The sequence below is a fragment of the Aethina tumida genome, chromosome 1, assembly GCF_024364675.1.
Source record: "Aethina tumida isolate Nest 87 chromosome 1, icAetTumi1.1, whole genome shotgun sequence".
Classification (NCBI taxonomy): domain Eukaryota; kingdom Metazoa; phylum Arthropoda; class Insecta; order Coleoptera; family Nitidulidae; genus Aethina; species Aethina tumida.
Window position 1 is genome coordinate 49447929 of NC_065435.1, and position 19818 is coordinate 49467746.

Here is a 19818-nt window from a genome sequence, read left to right on the forward strand (position 1 = left end):
TTCTAGAAAATAAACACTGACAAAATCTCAAGTTTCACCTTGAACCCAGATGTGCGGACTGGATTTTAACAGCTGATTAAAATATATTTTATAATTTTTATACAAGTATTAATATAGTAATATATTTATTTATCATAAACAAACCAATAGTTTTGGAAATATTGAACGCTATTCTATTAAAATTATTTTTTTTTAAAAACTGTGTGGACCTTTTACCTTTTATTTCACGACACAATAATTTAAAATATTGACTTAATAAAGTAATAGGCTTTCCAAAAGTCAGTTCTAACACAAACAGACATTGAAAGCTTATTTACAAAATCTAATTAGAAATCTAAATTTTATTTGAATAAGATATTTGAAACTCGTTGAATGTGTAAACATATCTTCTTACCATATTTAAATTCCCACTAATTAATATATTTAAATAAATATGGTCTCACAATTAGTTTTTTACGTTGTTTTTTTTTTTGTTGACCCCACCTCAGACAAATCTTCAGAGAACGTTTAAGTTCAATGGACTTCTCGCAAGTCACTGACAAAATCTAAAAGTAATTTTTTTTGCATAGTTCCATTGTCAAGGCTAAGAAGAATTATGGTAGGCATTATAAAAAATTGCTTCTAGTTGTCACAAGAAATAGACAAACAAGATTTTTTTTAATTTTTTTTAACGATAAAAGGGTTTTATGTTTTTCCACAATAAACCGCAATTAATATATTATTATTTGTATTTATTCAAATATTCATTGAAAAAAATAACCTATTATATATCTCATTATTCATTTATTTAATTTAATTTTTAATATCAATATATAAAACAAAATATTTTATATGGATTAGACACATTATATGATATTAATATGTTCAGGTGTATTATCGTGGAAACACTTTAGGGCGGCGAAGGCTTTTTGAGCTGGATCTCCTTTAACGACACCAATGCATTTACCTACCAATTCCGACACAGCCTCGTCACTTCCCAAAATCAGTTTTAGCTTTGCCAAAAGATTTTCCTTGTCAATTTCACCGGTATCACTTTGCAATTTCAATTTTTTGGACATGCACAACAAATGATTCTTAAAATCTGCGTTGTCTGGATATTCGCCCTTTCTTGCATTCATAATTACATCTTCTGTTACACCAGACACCTTCTTGCATTCAGCACTGAAATCAAGCAGAGCCTTTTTCTGTTCATCGGAAAGAGTAAATGCCTAAAAATATTACGAATTATTTGCAAGAAGGGCAATATTATGCCTACAAAATATCAGTTTTTAAATAATTATGAATAGTTACCTGGGATGCAGCAATAACTGCCAGCAGAAAAACCAATACTTTCATCTTGATGTTTACAAAACTGCTGAATGTGTGCATTTTTGCCTTTTTATACTAATATAATGAACCGCAGTTAATTGAAAAATTGCTACTTGTAATGAAAAAATTTGCATTTATACAAACAATAGTTCACGGTATATTAGGCTAATGATATTTTCTATTAAATTTTATCTGTATTTATCTATAGCAACCGGAATTTCAATTTAATTTATGTTGCAGTATCATTAACAGAATAATTATTATGCTTAAAACATATTTAGTATAAGCTATTCTTTTTAATATTCTGTTTGTGAAGTGTTTTGTTTACTGGTGCATTGTTCTTGTTTAATAAATATGTTGAATATAAATTATCAACTCTCATTGATTCATAGAATGTGTTATTAAGAAAAAAAATTAATTTCATCAAATATATTTTAACGTTCGCCATAATCTAGGTAAATATTTTTTATATTTTTATGTCTAAAAGTACTTTAAAAACATTTTATATCAATCGATATACAACTCATCAATTTAAATAACAACGTTCAAAAAATAATACAAAACTGTTATTTATACAAAATGTATTTATTAAATAATTTAAACTAAGCTAATGTGATCAGGAGTATTTTCGTGGTAACATTTCAAGACAGAGTAAGCAGTGTCTTCAGGAGTAGCTTGTGGGATGGCGCACTTTTCAACCAAAGATTGGGCCAATTCGCCGTTGCCAAGGAGTTTAGTGAGCTTTTCGATGATCACATCCTTCTGAATCTCTCCGGCTTCATTTTGGAGACCAACTTTCTTAGAGACACAAAGCAAATGACTTTTGGCTTTTGGATCGTCTCTGTATTTACCAGCCTTAGCATCTTCGATGGTTAAATTTTCGACTCCAGATTGAGCCTGGCATTCCTTATGGAAGCCAATGAGTTTTTGTTTTTGTTCTTCGGTTAATGAAGCAGCCTTAAAGATGGAAATATATTTTATAATTTTATACAACAAATAAAAATATATAACTTACCTTTGTGCCAATTACGGCCAAAGCAACGAAAGCAATGAAGAATTTCATATTGAGTTGTGTCGGTTCACTGTGTCTTGAATACACTATACGATGTAGTTCTTCAGGAGCTTATATATAGTCAAATCTAGATGATACCAAGAACAAACTGTTATAAAAATATGAATGGGAGGGGATCAAAGTTCATATTTAGAAACAGAACTTAATGTTTATATTTTTTTCGAGGAATAACCTTAATTCTTTATAGTATCGGATTAATAAATTCGTCTAATACATTTAATATAAAATGAATATTTGTATTCATTATTCCCGATTTATGTTATATTTATATATTTATTTTATTAATTTTAAATTGTTAGAATAATTGTAAAAGAATAATTGCGAAATATTAGAATAATTGTATTAAGTATATTTATTAAATTAAGTGCCCTGTAAACCTTTTCTACCTTTAAGATAAAATTTAATTTAAAAAGTTATATAAAAAATAGCATTATTATGATTTATTATTATTATTATTATTATTATTATTATTATTATTATTATTATTATTAGTTCACCAAATTTTAATGAAAATCAAATCTATAAAATATTTATATTATTCTAGACTACTGTGCTTTGATTATTTATATATGATATATTATAATTAATTAATTTTTTAAGTTTTGAAATTAATAAATTCAACATCCTCAAATATTAATAATTTTATTTTAATCTTAAGTCACATATATATACGTACAGGAATATTATCGTGCATGATATTTATTTTAAAATATTCTAAAACCTTACTTTAAATCGTCTTAAGCATTTTAGATTTGAGAGTTCGTACCAATGTCAATTTTTATGCATATGCACAATAAAATTAGTCCGAAGTATTAAAATTTTTTATTCGTTTTTACAGAAATATTTTTTTCTGTCCTTCGGGAGCTTTTGCAGAGCAAATCGAAGTGGCCTTAAATACAAATTATTATCAAAATTTAAATAAGAAGAGATTAAAGTTAATATTTAAAAGATGAACGAACTACTATTATTATTATTAAAATTATTAAAATAAATAACTTTGATTCTTTATAATATTAAATTAGCTTTTTTATATTTATATCGAAATATTTAAGAGCATAGTATTCAATACGATATTTTATAGACTGTCCTAAATCACTGCCAGAAAATCTAACAATTTTTTATTGAATTTTACTATAAAATTTTCAGTTCTATTTTTTCCATTTGTAAATTTAATTAACCAGACCCTGAAAACTTTTATTAATATATAGTAAAATCTCCATACAATATTTAATGAATATTACTGAACAATATATGGTTTAAACTGTCCTAAATCATCGCCAAAAAAAAAACAATAAAATTCAATATTATGCATGTGTCTAATAAAAATAATGTAATGACACTTGTTTATTGAATTTGATTATAAAAGTTTCGATTCTGTTTTAGTGGTTTCAAAAATATTTGTTTCGATAGTTTTAAATTTTTCGAAAATATAATTAATCAAACTCAGAAAATAATACAAAACTGTTAATTATTTAAAAATATATATTTAATAAATAATTTAAACTAAGCTAATATGATCAGGAGTATTTTCGTGGTAACATCTCAAGACAGAGTAAGCAGTGTCTTCAGGAGTAGCCTGTGGGATGGCGCACTTTTCTACCAAGGATTGGGCCAATTCACCGTTGCCAAGAAGTTTAGTGAGTTTTTCGATGATCACATCCTTCTGAATCTCTCCGGCTTCATTTTGGAGACCAACTTTCTTAGAGACACAAAGCAAATGACTCTTGGCTTTTGGATCGTCTCTGTATTTACCAGCTTTAGCATCTTCGATGGTTAAATTCTCGACTCCAGATTGAGCCTGGCATTCCTTGTGGTAGCCAATTAGTTTTTGTTTTTGTTCTTCGGTTAATGAAGCAGCCTTAAAAACGGAAATATATTTTATAATTTTATACACCTAATAAAAATATATAACTTACATTTGCGCCAATTACGGCCAAAGCAACGAAAGCAATGAAGAATTTCATATTGAGATGTGTTGGTTGACTGTGTCTTGAATACACTATACGATACAATTCTTCAGGAGCTTATATATAGTCAAATCGAAATGATCCCAAGAACAAACGGTAATAAAAACTCGAATGGGAGAGGATCAAAGTTCATACTTAGAAATACAACTTATATGTTTATATTTTTTTCCAAAGATTAACCTTGATTTTTTACAGTACTACATTAATAGTATAGTACCATATTAATACATTTTATAGAAAATATGTATTCATTATTTATAACATACATTATATGTATTTGTATAAATATATTTTATATTAAATTGTAATCATAACATATATAAAAATAATTTTTGTTATGTTAATACTAATTCATACAAACAAAATGCTACTACATTCTTCGTTTAATGAAAATCAAACATTTAAAATTATATTAATTTATTTTATAAATTTATTTATTTTTATGCTTCAATAAAAAACAACACAGTAAAATGGCTTACTATTATTAGTTCACCAGTTTTATTATCATTTATAACTCATTATTATATTTTATTAAATTTTAATGAATGTCAAATGTATAAAATTTGTTTAGAATTTGAATCTGCGTTCAGTATGATTATTCAAATGTAACAGGTTTGAAAATTAATATTTTGAATTTTTTAAGTTAATAATTTTTGATACTTCTTAATCTGTGGTGGTACATGCATTTTTGTAGGTGTATTATCGTTAGAGTTTTCTTAAAGTTTGCTTAAAACCGACTTAAACATTATGAAATTTCGGAGATCCTACAAATGATCATACTTATACATATGCATAATAAATTGCATCGGAGTGTTATAAAAAGGTTTCACTGACTTTTACAGAAAAAAATAATTGCCTTTCCAAGAGTTCTTAAAGAATATTATTTTGTCAGTTGGAGAGTATATGTTATTGATCTTAGGTTTTTTACCATCAATCCCAAAAACAAATGATTAAAAAATTTAAATACGAAGATATTAAAGTATCTAACAAAACTTATGTTTCTTCCTAAGAAAAACTATAATTATTTACAATATAATAGTACTAACAGTATTAGTTTAGTACGTATCAATATTTTTTAAACTTTTTAATTTATGATGAATTATACATACATAAGGGGATATTACCAAATATAACACTTTTTTAAATGTTCTTCATCATTGCCAAGAACTCCATTAAAATCCAATGCTGTGCATATGTTATGCTTACGTTATATGTTTCAATTTTTTATTTATATTTATTTTTAAAAATGAGTTCTATTTTAGTACAAGAGTTTAAAAAATATATCTATTTTTTTAAATTTAAATAATCACGCCTAGAAAATAATACAAAACTGTTATTTATATAAAATGTATTTATTAAATAATTTAAACTAAGCTAATATGATCAGGGGTATTTTCATGGTAACATTTTAAGACAGAGTAAGCAGTGTCTTCAGGAGTAGCCTGTGGGATGGCGCACTTTTCTACCAAGGATTGGGCCAATTCTCCGTTACCAAGAAGTTTAGTGAGTTTTTCGATGATCACATCCTTCTGAATCTCTCCGGCTTCATTTTGGAGACCAACTTTCTTAGAGACACAAAGCAAGTGACTCTTGGCTTTTGGATCGTCTCTGTATTTACCAGCTTTAGCATCTTCGATGGTTAAATTCTCGACTCCAGATTGAGCCTGGCATTCCTTGTGGTAGCCAATGAGTTTTTGTTTTTGTTCTTCGGTTAATGAAGCAGCCTTAAAAATAGAAATATATTTCATAATTTTATACAGCTAATAAAAATATATAACTCACCTTTGCGCCAATTACGGCCAAAGCAACGAAAGCAATGAAGAATTTCATATTGAGATGTGTCGGTTCACTGTGTCTTGAATACACTATACGATATAGTTCTTCAGGAGCTTATATATAGTCAAATCTAGATGATATCAAGAACAAACTGTTATAAAAACTTGAATGGGAGGGGATCAACGTTCATATTTAGAAATACAACTTAATGTTTATATTTTTTTCGAAGAATAACTCTATTTTTTTATGATACCACATTAATAAATTAGTCTAATACATTTTATATAAAATGAGTATTTGTATTCATTATTCACTATTTATATTTAGTTATATATTTTATTAATTTTAAATTATGATTATAATAGTAATAGTATTTTTGTTAATTTAACAATAAGTGCTCTGCAAACCTACCTGCCTTCCTTTAAGGTAAAATTTAAGAAAAAAATTTATACTAAAATTAACATTATTATGACTAATTACTATTATTATTATTATTATTATTAATTCATCATTCCACAGATCCATTATAATTCATTAATATATTTTATTTATTTTAATGAAAATCAAATCTATAAAATATTTATATTATTTTAAACTACTGTGGTATGATTGTTTAATTATGATATATTATATTAACTATTTTTTTAAGATTTGAAATTAATAACCTTAACCTCTTCAAATATTAATAATTTTGTTTTATATCTTTAGTCATACATACATATTTATAGGAATTTTAACATACATGATATTTTTTTAGAATATTCCAAAACCTTTCTTGAAATCGCCTTAGCATTTTAGATTTTGAAGTTCGTACAAATGTCCACTTTTATGCATAGTCACAAATAATAAAATTACTCTAACTTTTATTGATTTTTACAGAAAAAAAATATTTCATTTTTTAAAGTCCTTAAATAATGTTTTTTTTTATCAATATACTACTCACTAATTTAAATTGTCATTATCATTTAGTAAATAATACAATACTGATATAAACAAAAATTATAAATTTATTTTGTAATTTAAACTAAGATAATATAATCAAAATTTTGTTTTGTTGTTTATTCGTGCTTATTGTCTTTTTAAACAGACTATACATTATTGTTCTTCGGGAGCTTTTGTAGAGCAAATCGAGGTGATCATTAAATTCGAAATAATCCTTATTTTATTTTTCTTTTACATATGATAATATTGTTTAACTTTATATATATATATATATATATATATATATATATATATATTGAAATATTTAAAGAAATATTATTGAACACGATATTTTAGACTGTTCTAAATTGCCTAACGATTTTTTATTCAATTTTATTATAAAATTTTTTGTTCTATTTTTTTCTTTCGCAAATTTAATTATTCAGGCCCAAAAAATAATACAAAACTGTTAATTATATAAAAATATATATTTAATAAATAATTTAAACTAAACTAATATGATCAGGAGTATTTTCGTGGTAACATTTCAAGACAGAGTAAGCTGTGTCTTGAGGTGTTGCCTGTGCAGTGGCGCACTTTGCAACCAAGGATTGGGCCAATTCAGCGTTGCCAAGCAATTTAGTGAGTTTTTCGGTAATCACATCATTTTGAAGCTCTCCGGCTTCGTTTTGCAAACCAACTTTCTTAGAAACACAGAGCAAATGTTCCTTGGCTTTTGGATCGTCTCTGTATTTTCCAGCTTTAGCATCTTCGATGGTTAAATTTTCGACTCCAGATTGAGCCTGGCATTCCTTGTGGTAAGAAATTAGTTTTTGTTTTTGTTCTTCGGATAATGAAGCGGCCTTAAACATGGAAATATATTTTACAATTTTAACCTCTAATAAAAATATATAACTTACCTTTGCGCCAATTACGGCCAAAGCAACAAAGGTAATGAAGAATTTCATTGTGAGATGTGTTGGTTTACTGTGCCTTGAATACACTATACGTTACTGTTCTTTAGGAGCTTATATATAGTCAAATCGAAATGATCCCAAGAGCAAACGGTTATAAAAACTGGAGTGGGAGGGGATTAAAATTCATAATTAGAAATACAACTTATATGTTTATATTTTTTTTAAAGGTTAACATTAATTATTTACAGTACTACACTAATAGTATGGTACTATACTAATACATTTTGTAGAAAATAAGTACTGTATTCATTATTTATGACATCTTCTATATGTATTTGCATAAATATATTTTATATTAAATTGTAACTATAACATCTGTAAACTTAATTATTGAACTCATTATTATATTTTATTCAGTTTCGTCAAATGTACAAAATATGTTTAGAATTTGAATCTGCGCTCAGTATGATTATTCAAATATAACATGTTTGAAAATTAGTATTTTAAATTTTTGAAGTTATTAATTTTTTGTTACTTTTCAATATGTTGTGGTACATGCATATTGAGTTTGCATAAAACCTACTTGAAAATTATGATATTTCAAACATCCTACAAATGGTCATACTTATACGTATGCATAATAAATTGTATCGGAGTGTCATAACAAAGTTTCATGGACTATTGCAGAAAAAAACAATTGTTTTTCTAAAAGTTGGAGAGTATATGGTGTTTTTTATTGAATCCAATTAATCCCAAAAACAAGTGATTATAAAAATTTAAATACAAAGATATCCAAGTTTATATCTAAAAAGAACACTTTCCTGCTTATTTTTCTTCCAAAGAAAATCTTTAATTATTTATAATATATTAATACCAACAGTATTAGTCTCGTAGGTATCAATATTTTTGAAACTTTTTAATTTATAATGAATTATACATATATAAGGGAATATTACCGAACATCATATTTTTTAAAATATCCTTTATCACCGCCAAAAACTTTCCAATGCAATGCATATATTAAGTTTCATATTAATTTTTTATTAATATTTATTTTTAAAAAATCAATTCTGTTTTAGAACAATACAAAAATATATTTATTTTTTTCAATGGTTTTATAGGCTTTTCTAATCACGTCCAGAAAATAATACAAAACTATTATTTATATAAAATATATTTATTAAATAATTTAAACTAAGCTAATATGATCAGGAGTATTTTCGTGGTAACATCTCAAGACAGAGTAAGCAGTGTCTTCAGGAGTAGCCTGTGGGATGGCGCACTTTTCTACCAAGGATTGGGCCAATTCACCGTTACCCAAGAGTTTAGTGAGTTTTTCGATAATCACATCCTTCTGAATCTCTCCGGCTTCATTTTGGAGACCAACTTTCTTAGAGACACAAAGCAAGTGACTCTTGGCTTTTGGATCGTCTCTGTATTTACCAGCTTTAGCATCTTCGATGGTTAAATTCTCGACTCCAGATTGAGCCTGGCATTCCTTGTGATAGCCAATGAGTTTTTGTTTTTGTTCTTCGGTTAATGAAGCAGCCTTAAAAACGGAAATATATTTTATAATTTTATACACCTAATTAAAATATACAACATACCTTTGCGCCAATTACGGCCAAAGCAACAAAAGCAATGAAGAATTTCATATTGAGATGTGTCGATTTACTGTGTCTTGAACACAATATACGGTACTGTTCTTCAGGAGCTTATATATAGTCCATCCGAGATCCCAAGAACAAACGGTTCTAAAAACTTGAATGGGAGGGGATCAAAGTTCGTATTTAGAAATACAACTTACGGTTTATATTTTTTCTAAACAATAACCTTAATTCTTTACAATACCACACTAATAAATTTCATATGATATAATAGTATTTATTGTTCATTATTTATATTTAGTTATTTATTTATTTTTGTTACTATAATATGTGCAAAAATATTTTTTATTAATTTGATACAGTTTATTGGTTCACCATTTCTTTCATACATTACATGTTATTATTATTTATTGTATTAAAATTCAAATGTATAAGTTTAGTCTACAATAATATAAATATTTATATATGATATAATTAAAAATTAGTTTTTCAAATTTATGAAATTTGTAACCTTAACCTCTTCAAATATTACATTATTATATATTTTTCAATCTTTAGTTATATATACATATTTATAGGAATGTTATAGTATATGATATTTCTTAGAATATTCTAAAACTTTCCATAATATTGAATTCAGCACTTCAGATATCGTAGCTGTCCACTTTTATGAATATACATAATAAAATTGCACCAGAGTGCTTAACATTTTTTTATTAATTTATATAGAAAGAAAAATTATTTATTTTTAAGTCCTTAATGAATATTTATTTGCATTTTACATATAAATATAACGTTATTTTAAATAATTTCGCCCAGCAAATAATTTAAAATTAATGTTTATATAAAAAATGTGGATTTTTTTCCATATACTAAACTAAAGACTAATCTAAAATTTTATTCATACTGAGATGTGTTGGTTTACTCTCTCTTGAAAAGACTTCATTAATGTTCTAGGGGAGAGTTCCAAAAACAAATGGATATCAAAATTTAAATAGAAAGAAATCAACGTTCATATTTATAAAATCTACTTATGTTTGCTCCAAATAATAACACTCATCCTTTATAATATACGATTAACATTATTACTACTAATAGTACTATCATTTCATGCATATTATTGGAACATTTTAATATGTAATATTTAATGAATATTACTGAACAATATCCAATGTTATGCAAATCTCTAATAAGAATAGTGTGATTCATTCTGATATTTTTATTGAATTTGATTATAAATGTTTTAGTTCTGTTTTAAGAAATATTTTCTTCAATAGTTTTAAGTCTTTCGTACACTTAATTAAATGGACCCAGAGAATAATACAAAACTGTTAGTTGTTTAAATAAATATATTTAATAAATAATTTAAACTAAGCTAATGTGATCAGGAGTATTTTCGTGGTAACATTTCAATACAGAGTAAGCAGTGTCTTGAGGTGTAGCCTGTGCGACGGCGCATTTTGCGACCAAGGATTGGGCCAATTCAGCGTTGCCAAGCAATTTAGTGAGTTTTTCGGTGATCACATCCTTTTGGAGCTCTCCGGCTTCGTTTTGCAGACCAACCTTCTTAGAAACACAGAGCAAATGTTCCTTAGCTTTTGGATCGTCTCTGTATTTTCCAGCTTTAGCATCTTCGATGGTCAAATTCTCGACTCCGGATTGAGCTTGGCATTCCTTGTGGTAGCCAATGAGTTTCTGTTTTTGTTCTTCAGATAATGAAGCAGCCTTAAACATGGAAATACATTTTATAATTTTATATACCTAATAGAAATATATAATATATCTTACCTTTGCGCCAATTATGGCCAAAGCAACGAAAGCAATGACGAATTTCATATTGAGATGTGTCGGTTTGCAGTGTTTTGATTATACTGTGCGTTACTATTCTTCGGCAGTATATTTATAGTCAAATCAAGAAGATATAAAAAAACGCCTATAAAAAAAAACTTAAATGGGAGAAGATCAAAGTCCATATTTAGTTCCAAAGAATAACCTTGATACCTTACAATTCCATACTAATAGTATTAGTCTAATACTATTCATACGCAACTAATAAATATACTTTTATACATCTTATGTCCTAATTAAAAGAGCGACACCTCAATAAATATTGCATTCCTCCCCCAAGAAGTAGAGTTTCAAACTAAATTAAGTTATATTAATCATTAATGGGTTCCTAACGATATCGCCACATCATATAATTTTTTCAATATTTTTACGAGCTCTAAACTAATAAAGCTAATATGTTAAGTCGCCCTTTAAAATGTTTGTTATTTTTGAAATTTTTATTTAAATATGGTCTACTTAATGAGTAAAAATAAATTATATCCTATATGTTATTATAAATATTGCTATATACTTGTTATTATTATATATATTTATGAAATTTTGTATATGTGTATAATATGTATTTTAGGTAAGGCCTAATCTCACTGATTGCTCTCAATTTTTTTATAAAATTATTACTAATACATTTTTGCATTCTTAAATAATTTTATTTAAAATGCCTTGGAATGTATAAAAAATATAATTATAAACAATATTTTTTTAAGGATTCCTAGTCTTTGCTCCAAATCGATTAAATCATTTTGGAACTTTGAAATTCGTATAAATATCTACTTGTTTTTTATGCCCAGTTAAAAATATTTTTTATCAATAACTTTCATTAATATAAATGGCGATATTGAATAATTAAAACAAAACGGTGATTTAAATAAAATGTGTTTATTAAATAATTTAAACTAAGCTAATATGATAAGAAGTATTTTTGTGGTAACATTTCAAGAAAATTTTATTTAAGAATAGTGTGATAAGATATTTTTATTGAGTTTGATTATTAATGTTTTAGTTCTGTTATAAGAAATATTTTTTCAATAGTTTTAAATCTTTCGTACACTTAATTAAATGGACCCAGAAAATAATACTAAGCTGTTAGTTGTATAAATAAATATATTTAATAAATAATTTAAACTAAGCTAATGTGATCAGGAGTGTTTTCGTGGTAACATTTCAATACAGAGTAAGCAGTGTCTTGAGGTGTAGCCTGTGCGACAGCGCATTTTGCGACCAAGGATTGGGCCAATTCAGCGTTGCCAAGCAATTTAGAGAGTTTTTCTGTGATCACATCCTTTTGGAGCTCTCCGGCTTCGTTTTGCAGACCAACCTTCTTAGAAACACAGAGCAAATGTTCCTTAGCTTTTGGATCGTCTCTGTATTTTCCAGCTTTAGCATCTTCGATGGTTAAATTCTCGACTCCGGATTGAGCTTGGCATTCCTTGTGGTAGCCAATGAGTTTCTGTTTTTGTTCTTCAGATAATGAAGCAGCCTTAAATATGGAAATACATTTTATAATTTTATATACCTAATAGAAATATATATCTTACCTTTGCGCCAATTACAGCCAAAGCAACGAAAGCAATGAAGAATTTCATATTGAGATGCGTCGATTTGCAGTGTTTTGATTATACTGTGAGTTACTATTCTTCGGCAGCTTATTTATAGTCAAATCAAGAATATATCAAAAACAAACGCTAATGAAAAAACTTAAATGGGAGAAGATCAAAGTCCATATTTAGTTCCAAAGAATAACTAACCTTGATACTTTACAAAACCATACTAATAGTATTAGTCTAATACTATTTATATGCAATTAATAAATATACTTTTATACATAGTATGTCCCATTTAAAGCTGTGACACCTAAAATAAATAAATGTTGCATTTCTCACCCGAGATGTAAAGTGTCAAACTCTAAGTATAAAAATTAAAGAAATTATATTAATCATTGGTGGTTTCCTAATATCACTATATCATATAACTTTTTCAATATTTTCACGAGCTCTAAACTAATAAAACTAATATGTTAAGTCACTCTTTAAAATGTTTGTTATTTTTGAAATTTTTATTTAACACATGACCTACTTGGCGAGGAAAAATAAATTATATCCTATATGTAATTTTAAATTTTGCTATAAATTTATTATTATATTTATTTAAGAAATTTTGTATATACGTATGTATTTTAGGTAAGGCTTAATCTCACTGAATGCATTCTATTTTTTTATAAAATTATTACTAATACATTTTTTCATTCTCAAATAATTTTACTTAGAATGCCTTGGGATATTTTCTTCCTAATTTTTTTACGATTACTTAGATTGCCTTGGGATTTATGGAAAATGTAATATTTTTTTCCTAAATTTCTTACTTAATAATAATACTAATAGGAGAATTCGATGAGAAGTAAGAACTATTTAAAATATCAGAAGGTACGTTTTTTTTTTAATTATGAATGATTAAAAAAATATGTTTCTAAATTTCTCAAAATAAACAATATGTTTTTAAGGATTCATAGTCTTTGCTTCAAATCGATTAAATCATTTTGGAACTTTGAAATTCGTATAAATTTTGTTATCAAAGACTTTCATTAATATAAATGGCGACATTGAATAATTAAAACAAAACTGTTATTTAAATAAAATGGGTTTATTAAATAATTTAAACTAAACTAATATGATCAGGAGTATTTTCGTGGTAACATTTCAATACAGAGTAAGCAGTGTCTTGAGGTGTAGCCTGTGCGACGGCGCACTTTGCGACCAAGGATTGGGCCAATTCAGCGTTGCCAAGCAATTTAGAGAGTTTTTCGGTGATCACATCCTTTTGGAGCTCTCCGGCTTCGTTTTGCAAACCAACTTTCTTAGAAACACAGAGCAAATGTTCCTTGGCTTTTGGATCGTCTCTGTATTTTCCAGCTTTAGCATCTTCGATAGTCAAATTCTCGACTCCGGATTGAGCCTGGCATTCCTTATGGTAGCCAATGAGTTTCTGTTTTTGTTCTTCAGATAATGAAGCAGCCTTAAACATGGAAACACATTTTATAATTTTAAACACCTAATAGAAGTATATAACTTACCTTTGCGCCAATTACAGCCAAAGCAACGAAAGCAATGAAGAATTTCATATTGAGATGTGTCGGTTTGCAGTGTTTTGATTGCACTATGCATTACTATTATTCGGCAGCTTATTTATAGCCAAATCAAGAAGATCTCAAAAACAAACGCTTATAAAAAAAAACTTGAATGGGAGAAGTTCAGAGTCCATATTTAATTCCAAAGAATAACCTTGATTCTTTACAATATCATACTAATAGTATTAGTCTAATACTATTCATATGCAACTAATAAATATAATTTTTTACATGGTATGTTACTTAAAAGAGAGATATCTTAATAAATGTTGTATTTCTCTCTCGAGAAGTACAGTTTCACACTGTGAAAATTAAAGAAATTAGATTAATTATTGATGGTTTCCTGACGATACCAGTCTATCACATAACATTTTCAATATTTTCACGAGCTCTAAACAAATAAAACTAATATGTTAAGACACCATTAGAAAAATTTTATTATTTTTGAAATTTTTATTTAACATAAGGTCTACTTGGTGAGCAAAAATAAATTATGTACAACATGTTATATTAAATTTTACTATAATTTTATTATTATTATATCTGTTTATGAAATTTTGTTTATATGTATATGTTTTTAGTAAGCCTAATCTCACTGAATGTACTCATTTTTTTTAAATTGTTACTAATACATTTTTTCATTCTCAAATAATTTTACTTTGACTGCCTTGGAAGTTATAGAAAATGTAATATTTTATTCTTAAACTTCTTACGATTCTTAAATTTCTACAATCAAAATAGTAAAAGTAATAATAATAGGAAAATTCGATTCGAAGTAAGAATTATTTTAAAATATCATAAGGAACATTTCTTTTAATTATGAAATATTAAAAAAATATTTTTTTTAATTTCTGAAAATATTATCTTAAATATCTTTGTATATATGTATATATGTGGTGAAATATTTACAGAAATAATATTATTAACAATATTTTTTTTATAGAATCATAATCTTTGCTTCAAATCGATTAAAGAATTTTGGAACTTCTAAGTTCACATAAATATCCACTCGTTTTGTTTTTTATGTCTAGTTTAATAATACTTTTTTATCAATATCTTCCATTAATCTAAATAGTCACGTCGAATAATTAAAACAAAACTCTAATTTATATAAAATGTGTTTATTGAATAATTTAAACTAAGCTAATGTGATCAGGAGTATTTTCATGGTAACATTTCAAGACAGAGTAAGCAGTGTCTTCAGGAGTAGCCTGTGGGATGGCGCACTTTTCAACCAAGGATTGGGCCAATTCACCGTTGCCAAGAAGTTTAGTGAGTTTTTCGGTGATCACGTCCTTTTGGATCTCTCCAGCTTCGTTTTGCAAACCAACTTTCTTGGAGACACAAAGCAAATGGCTCTTGGCTTTTGGATCGTCTCTGTAGTTACCAGCTTTAGCATCTTCAATGGTTAAATTCTCGACTCCAGATTGAGCCTGGCATTCCTTATGGTAGCTAATGAGCTTTTGTTTTTGTTCTTCGGTTAATGAAGCAGCCTTAAAGGAGGAAATAGAATTTTATAATTTTATAAACTTAATAAAAATATATAACTTACCTTTGCGCCAATTACGGCCAAAGCAACAAAGGCAATGAAAAATTTCATATTGAGATGTGTTGGTTTACTGTGCCTTGAATAGACTACCTCGGTGCTGTCCTCAGGAGTTTATATATAGTCAACTCGAGATGAAGACCGAAGAAGGAACGGTTATAAAAACTTGCGAGGAGATCAAAGTTCATATTTAGAAGAACAACTGTTTACGTTTTGTTCCAAAAGAATAACCTTGATTCTTTACAATACCATAGCAGTAATAGTAGTTCAAATAGAGTTAATATAATTTTATATTTAAATTATGGCTGCAATATATTAAACGAATTATAAGTACATGTAAACAAATACTTTTTTAAAAAAATATTAGAAATATAAATATTTATGTAAAAAGAATAAAATTTAGCTAATTCATATGCATAGTTTATTTGTTTTTTGACACATTACCATCATTATTTGTGAAAAAATTAATTCGATTAATATTTTCATTAGTTTATTTATTCTGTATTCTGAGATTTATGGCAAAATTAATAAAAATATTTTCATCATTTTCTCAAGTACTTGCTTATTATACTTTACTTTCATCTTGTCTACATTTATAGTATATCTAAATGTTTGTATTTATTGAATTTTTAAAATCTTACTATTTTTATCTTACAGTAAAATATTATTGAAGATGATATTTTTGTAGAATATCTTAAAATATTGTCAACTTCTGTTATACATATTTATATAAAAATTTCAACGGTGTGTCATAATAACTGGAGGTTATTATTTAAATTTTATTAGTATTCTCTGAAAAATATAATAACTTTGGCTTCACCCTTTCTATTTTTATAAGAGTTTGTTCTTAGGCATATCTTGATTTCGCTATTTATTGACCTTAAACCAGTAGTTCCGAAACAATGTGACCTAAACTAAAAACACTAACTGACTTCGGTATGAAATTCTTCATTATATTATTATTGACAGTATTTGACGCATAGGTAAATCGTTGATACTTCATTCATCAAAATTAAAAATATGTAATAATGCTAGCAACTGTTTATAAAGAAACAATCATTTCATTTAGTAAAAAATAGGTACATTATATGTCTTATATATTTATCCAGACATGTAACAGTCAAAACAACGTCATCTACTTATTATTTTCTAAACAATATAACATATAATAATATACTTTATTATATTAAAATACATTAATATATATATTAAAACAATGTTTAAGTTAATACAATGTAACCAATAAGACAAAACAACAAATTTCATATTAATTTATAATATTTTAAATTATTATTTCTGAATAATTGAAATTTAATTTTCATATAAGGTTTGATTAGGGTGTGTATTGAGGATTGATTTGACAAATATATATATATATAAAAAATGTTTTTTTCTGAAAAGGTTAGTCACTTTACTAGTGACCGTAACCTTATCTACTCCTCCAACTTTATTTTTGCAGATAAATTTCACACAAGCACAGAGTAAGGGGTGTTCAGATTTTGGATTATTTCTGTACTCCCCAGCCTTGGCATGTTCAGTGGAAATATTATCGATTCCAGATTAAACTTGACGCTCTCCAGATAAAGAAGCCCCCTAAAACATTTGAATTAACTTATCATATAAAATGAATATCATGCTTACTGCCAAAACAACGAATACAACTAGGAATTGCATGTTGAAGTCTGTTAGCTTACGGAGCTTTGGATATGTTGTTTTGGTCATGTTAGTCTAAACTTTATATAAATATGGTGAAATGTGGACATTCCCCAAGATTACATTATTTAAAAATATAAAATAGGTAAAACCCAAAGTTCATATTCCATTGAGACTACTACTGATGTTAAATTTAAATAATAACCTCCGGTTGGCATTGAGGCTTAATATACATATTTATTTATAATTAATATATAATTTAACACAAATAATTAATTTTTATTTTAATACTTGAACCATATTTGGTAATTATTATTAAAATAATGAATTAGTTTTCAAGAATAAGCTTTGGTAACTGAGATTTATTATTTACCCTTGTTTGATATCAATCTGAAGTTAAATGATTTATTATTATTATTCACTGATTTTTATCGACAAAGTAATCTGGTTGAATATAAACGAGATCCCATGGGTTGTCCATGAAACTATTTAGGTCATACTAATTTAAAAATTAAAATTTAAAAATGTTAATTAGTTTGAAAATAGAGAAAATTCTGAGTTTAATATAAAAAGGTGTAGAAGTGCTGACATTTTTTTCTAAAATAAAACAAAATGTATACATTTTTAAATTCACGTTGTCAAGTTGTCCATTACGCAAAGCTTTTAGTTCATTTAAAGAAAATTGTGCCAATATAATCTGATACTATTTTCCTTCATGTTTTTAGTGTGAAAATCTTGTTTATTGTTTAGTTCCATGTTCTCTACCATTTATAATTTACTCAGTATTATTAACTATCTATTTTTTTAATTTAAATAAAGCTCTCTTCCAAATTTTTTATGATTTCTTTTAGTTGATACAAGTATTTAATAAAACACAATATATAAATTACACCTAAATTTATTATTTTTTTTTTATAATTTAAACTACCTTAATGTGATCAGGAGTATTTTCGTGGTAACATTTCGCGACAAAGTAAGCAGTGTCTTCAGGAGTACCCTGTGGGATGGCACACTTTTCTACCAAGGATTGGGCCAATTCACCGTTACCAAGGAGTTTAGTGAGTTTCTCGATGATCACATCCTTCTGAATCTCTCCGGCTTCATTTTGGAGACCAACTTTTTTAGAGACACAAAGCAAATGGCTCTTGGCTTTTGGATCGTCTCTATATTTACCAGCTTTGGCATCTTCGATGGTTAAATTCTCGACTCCAGATTGAGCCTGGCATTCCTTGTGGTAGCCAATTAGTTTCTGTTTTTGTTCTTCTGTTAATGAAGCGGCCTTAAACATGGAAATATATTTTACAATTTTATTCACCTAATAAAAAATTATAACTTACCTTTGCGCCAATTACGGCCAACGCGACGAAGGCAATGAAAAATTTCATGTTAGTATTGTTGGGTTTATCTGGTACTGATGCAATGTAGAGAATATCTTAATCCTGCGCATTTATATATTCTGAAGTAAGAGCTTCTCAAGACCAAATAGTCACAAAAAAAAAAGAATGGGATGGGCTCAAAGTTCAATATCTGTAATGAGTTTATATCTACTGCTGCGCTTGTAAGAATAGCCTTGATTTAATATGTAGGTATAACAATGTGATGTGCAATGTTTTAAAATTTATAATTAATTAATTATATTAATTAAAATCACGTAAGTGTGTATTTAGATTAATTAACTATGATCAGAAACTTTTTATATAAATTATTTGTATTTAATGATGATACTTCAAAGGACTTTTCTATTAAATAAATGTCTTTTCAAGCAAGCGAATGTTATCAGATTTCGTTCAAAATTGAATAGATATACTTTGAGAATTGACAAACAGTTTGAACAAATTCCGTTTTAGTTACAGACTTCCGCGGATCAAGTCCAAAAAGAAGTGTATTGAAGAGTATTGACCTTGACCGTTGTGTGGTCTTAGAACGTAAGTAGATCCATGCAGCACCTTCATTGAATCCTCTTGAACTCAATGGAAAACTACTGAGACAACAAAAAAATTCTCCATCTCTGTGTGGCTCGCCCACTGTTTTTACCGTGCAAAGATTAAATCGATTTATTGATTGTACGGCTAAGAACAAAGT

At 26.9% G+C, this 19818-nt stretch overlaps 10 protein-coding genes across 17 annotated transcripts in view; 1 reads left to right on the forward strand and 9 right to left on the reverse strand.

Annotated features, from left to right (window-relative positions):
- Positions 1–19818, forward strand: part of LOC109595351 (calbindin-32) — a 94856-nt gene that overhangs the window by 31456 nt on the left and 43582 nt on the right. The window contains exon 4 of one of the 4 annotated variants that reach the window (XM_020010700.2): positions 19584–19661. The exons of the other annotated variants lie outside the window; for them this stretch is intronic. The gene's annotated coding sequence lies outside the window, so the exon portion shown is untranslated. The remainder of the gene's footprint in view (positions 1–19583; positions 19662–19818) is intronic. 4 annotated transcript variants of the gene reach the window in all.
- Positions 770–1359, reverse strand: LOC109595495 (B1 protein). The gene is made up of 2 exons (XM_020010851.2): positions 1291–1359; positions 770–1208 (listed from the first exon to the last, which is right to left on the reverse strand). The coding sequence occupies exons 1-2, from the start codon at positions 1333–1335 to the stop codon at positions 846–848; spliced, it is 408 nt and encodes a 135-aa protein (XP_019866410.1). The 5' UTR covers positions 1336–1359; the 3' UTR covers positions 770–845.
- LOC109595474 (B2 protein-like) lies at positions 1875–2385 on the reverse strand. The gene is made up of 2 exons (XM_020010829.2): positions 2324–2385; positions 1875–2265 (listed from the first exon to the last, which is right to left on the reverse strand). Exons 1-2 carry the CDS (start codon positions 2369–2371, stop codon positions 1906–1908), a joined length of 408 nt encoding a protein of 135 aa, XP_019866388.1. The 5' UTR covers positions 2372–2385; the 3' UTR covers positions 1875–1905.
- On the reverse strand, positions 3847–4358 carry LOC126266440 (B2 protein-like). The gene is made up of 2 exons (XM_049970377.1): positions 4297–4358; positions 3847–4238 (listed from the first exon to the last, which is right to left on the reverse strand). The coding sequence occupies exons 1-2, from the start codon at positions 4342–4344 to the stop codon at positions 3879–3881; spliced, it is 408 nt and encodes a 135-aa protein (XP_049826334.1). The 5' UTR covers positions 4345–4358; the 3' UTR covers positions 3847–3878.
- Positions 5687–6192, reverse strand: LOC109595463 (B2 protein-like). Its single transcript, XM_020010820.1, has 2 exons — positions 6130–6192; positions 5687–6071 (listed from the first exon to the last, which is right to left on the reverse strand). The coding sequence occupies exons 1-2, from the start codon at positions 6175–6177 to the stop codon at positions 5712–5714; spliced, it is 408 nt and encodes a 135-aa protein (XP_019866379.1). The 5' UTR covers positions 6178–6192; the 3' UTR covers positions 5687–5711.
- LOC109595486 (B2 protein-like) lies at positions 7527–8043 on the reverse strand. Its single transcript, XM_020010839.2, has 2 exons — positions 7965–8043; positions 7527–7907 (listed from the first exon to the last, which is right to left on the reverse strand). Exons 1-2 carry the CDS (start codon positions 8010–8012, stop codon positions 7548–7550), a joined length of 408 nt encoding a protein of 135 aa, XP_019866398.1. The 5' UTR covers positions 8013–8043; the 3' UTR covers positions 7527–7547.
- Positions 9120–19182, reverse strand: LOC109595454 (B2 protein-like). Of its 3 annotated transcripts, none has more exons than XM_049970376.1 (2): positions 19074–19136; positions 9120–9510 (listed from the first exon to the last, which is right to left on the reverse strand). In XM_049970376.1, the coding sequence occupies exons 1-2, from the start codon at positions 19119–19121 to the stop codon at positions 9151–9153; spliced, it is 408 nt and encodes a 135-aa protein (XP_049826333.1). In that variant the 5' UTR covers positions 19122–19136; the 3' UTR covers positions 9120–9150. The 3 variants fall into 3 exon arrangements, with proteins under 3 accessions (XP_049826333.1, XP_019866368.1, XP_019866461.2); XM_020010809.2 differs by lacking the exon at positions 19074–19136 and adding an exon at positions 9569–9637; XM_020010902.2 differs by lacking the exon at positions 9120–9510 and adding an exon at positions 18619–19015 and having other exon boundaries at positions 19074–19182.
- LOC109595437 (B2 protein-like) lies at positions 10900–13047 on the reverse strand. Of its 3 annotated transcripts, XM_049970373.1 has the most exons (3): positions 12952–13047; positions 12732–12893; positions 10900–11131 (listed from the first exon to the last, which is right to left on the reverse strand). In XM_049970373.1, exons 1-3 carry the CDS (start codon positions 12997–12999, stop codon positions 10934–10936), a joined length of 408 nt encoding a protein of 135 aa, XP_049826330.1. In that variant the 5' UTR covers positions 13000–13047; the 3' UTR covers positions 10900–10933. The 3 variants fall into 3 exon arrangements, with proteins under 3 accessions (XP_049826330.1, XP_049826329.1, XP_019866344.1); XM_049970372.1 differs by lacking the exon at positions 12732–12893 and having other exon boundaries at positions 10900–11293; positions 12952–13038; XM_020010785.2 differs by lacking the exons at positions 12732–12893; positions 12952–13047 and adding an exon at positions 11357–11419 and having other exon boundaries at positions 10900–11293.
- Positions 14033–14561, reverse strand: LOC109595415 (B2 protein-like). The gene is made up of 2 exons (XM_049970371.1): positions 14484–14561; positions 14033–14425 (listed from the first exon to the last, which is right to left on the reverse strand). The coding sequence occupies exons 1-2, from the start codon at positions 14529–14531 to the stop codon at positions 14066–14068; spliced, it is 408 nt and encodes a 135-aa protein (XP_049826328.1). The 5' UTR covers positions 14532–14561; the 3' UTR covers positions 14033–14065.
- LOC109595425 (B2 protein-like) lies at positions 15648–16148 on the reverse strand. The gene is made up of 2 exons (XM_020010776.2): positions 16090–16148; positions 15648–16030 (listed from the first exon to the last, which is right to left on the reverse strand). Exons 1-2 carry the CDS (start codon positions 16135–16137, stop codon positions 15671–15673), a joined length of 408 nt encoding a protein of 135 aa, XP_019866335.1. The 5' UTR covers positions 16138–16148; the 3' UTR covers positions 15648–15670.

Coding starts and splice junctions, on each gene's coding strand:
- LOC109595437 (XM_049970373.1), bottom strand. CDS start 12,999: ATGAAATTCTTCATTGCTTTCGTTGCTTTGGCTGTAATTGGCGCAAAG. Junction 12,894..12,951: donor TGGCTGTAATTGGCGCAAAG/GTAAGATATATA, acceptor TCCATATTTAAG/GCTGCTTCATTATCTGAAGA. Junction 11,132..12,731: donor TGCTCTGTGTTTCTAAGAAG/GTTGGTCTGCAA, acceptor GTTTCTAAGAAG/GTTGGTCTGCAAAACGAAGC.
- LOC109595486 (XM_020010839.2), bottom strand. CDS start 8,012: ATGAAATTCTTCATTACCTTTGTTGCTTTGGCCGTAATTGGCGCAAAG. Junction 7,908..7,964: donor TGGCCGTAATTGGCGCAAAG/GTAAGTTATATA, acceptor TCCATGTTTAAG/GCCGCTTCATTATCCGAAGA.
- LOC109595474 (XM_020010829.2), bottom strand. CDS start 2,371: ATGAAATTCTTCATTGCTTTCGTTGCTTTGGCCGTAATTGGCACAAAG. Junction 2,266..2,323: donor TGGCCGTAATTGGCACAAAG/GTAAGTTATATA, acceptor TCCATCTTTAAG/GCTGCTTCATTAACCGAAGA.
- LOC109595425 (XM_020010776.2), bottom strand. CDS start 16,137: ATGAAATTTTTCATTGCCTTTGTTGCTTTGGCCGTAATTGGCGCAAAG. Junction 16,031..16,089: donor TGGCCGTAATTGGCGCAAAG/GTAAGTTATATA, acceptor TCCTCCTTTAAG/GCTGCTTCATTAACCGAAGA.
- LOC109595454 (XM_049970376.1), bottom strand. CDS start 19,121: ATGAAATTTTTCATTGCCTTCGTCGCGTTGGCCGTAATTGGCGCAAAG. Junction 9,511..19,073: donor TGGCCGTAATTGGCGCAAAG/GTAAGTTATAAT, acceptor TCCGTTTTTAAG/GCTGCTTCATTAACCGAAGA.
- LOC109595463 (XM_020010820.1), bottom strand. CDS start 6,177: ATGAAATTCTTCATTGCTTTCGTTGCTTTGGCCGTAATTGGCGCAAAG. Junction 6,072..6,129: donor TGGCCGTAATTGGCGCAAAG/GTGAGTTATATA, acceptor TCTATTTTTAAG/GCTGCTTCATTAACCGAAGA.
- LOC109595415 (XM_049970371.1), bottom strand. CDS start 14,531: ATGAAATTCTTCATTGCTTTCGTTGCTTTGGCTGTAATTGGCGCAAAG. Junction 14,426..14,483: donor TGGCTGTAATTGGCGCAAAG/GTAAGTTATATA, acceptor TCCATGTTTAAG/GCTGCTTCATTATCTGAAGA.
- LOC109595495 (XM_020010851.2), bottom strand. CDS start 1,335: ATGAAAGTATTGGTTTTTCTGCTGGCAGTTATTGCTGCATCCCAG. Junction 1,209..1,290: donor CAGTTATTGCTGCATCCCAG/GTAACTATTCAT, acceptor TAATATTTTTAG/GCATTTACTCTTTCCGATGA.
- LOC126266440 (XM_049970377.1), bottom strand. CDS start 4,344: ATGAAATTCTTCATTGCTTTCGTTGCTTTGGCCGTAATTGGCGCAAAT. Junction 4,239..4,296: donor TGGCCGTAATTGGCGCAAAT/GTAAGTTATATA, acceptor TCCGTTTTTAAG/GCTGCTTCATTAACCGAAGA.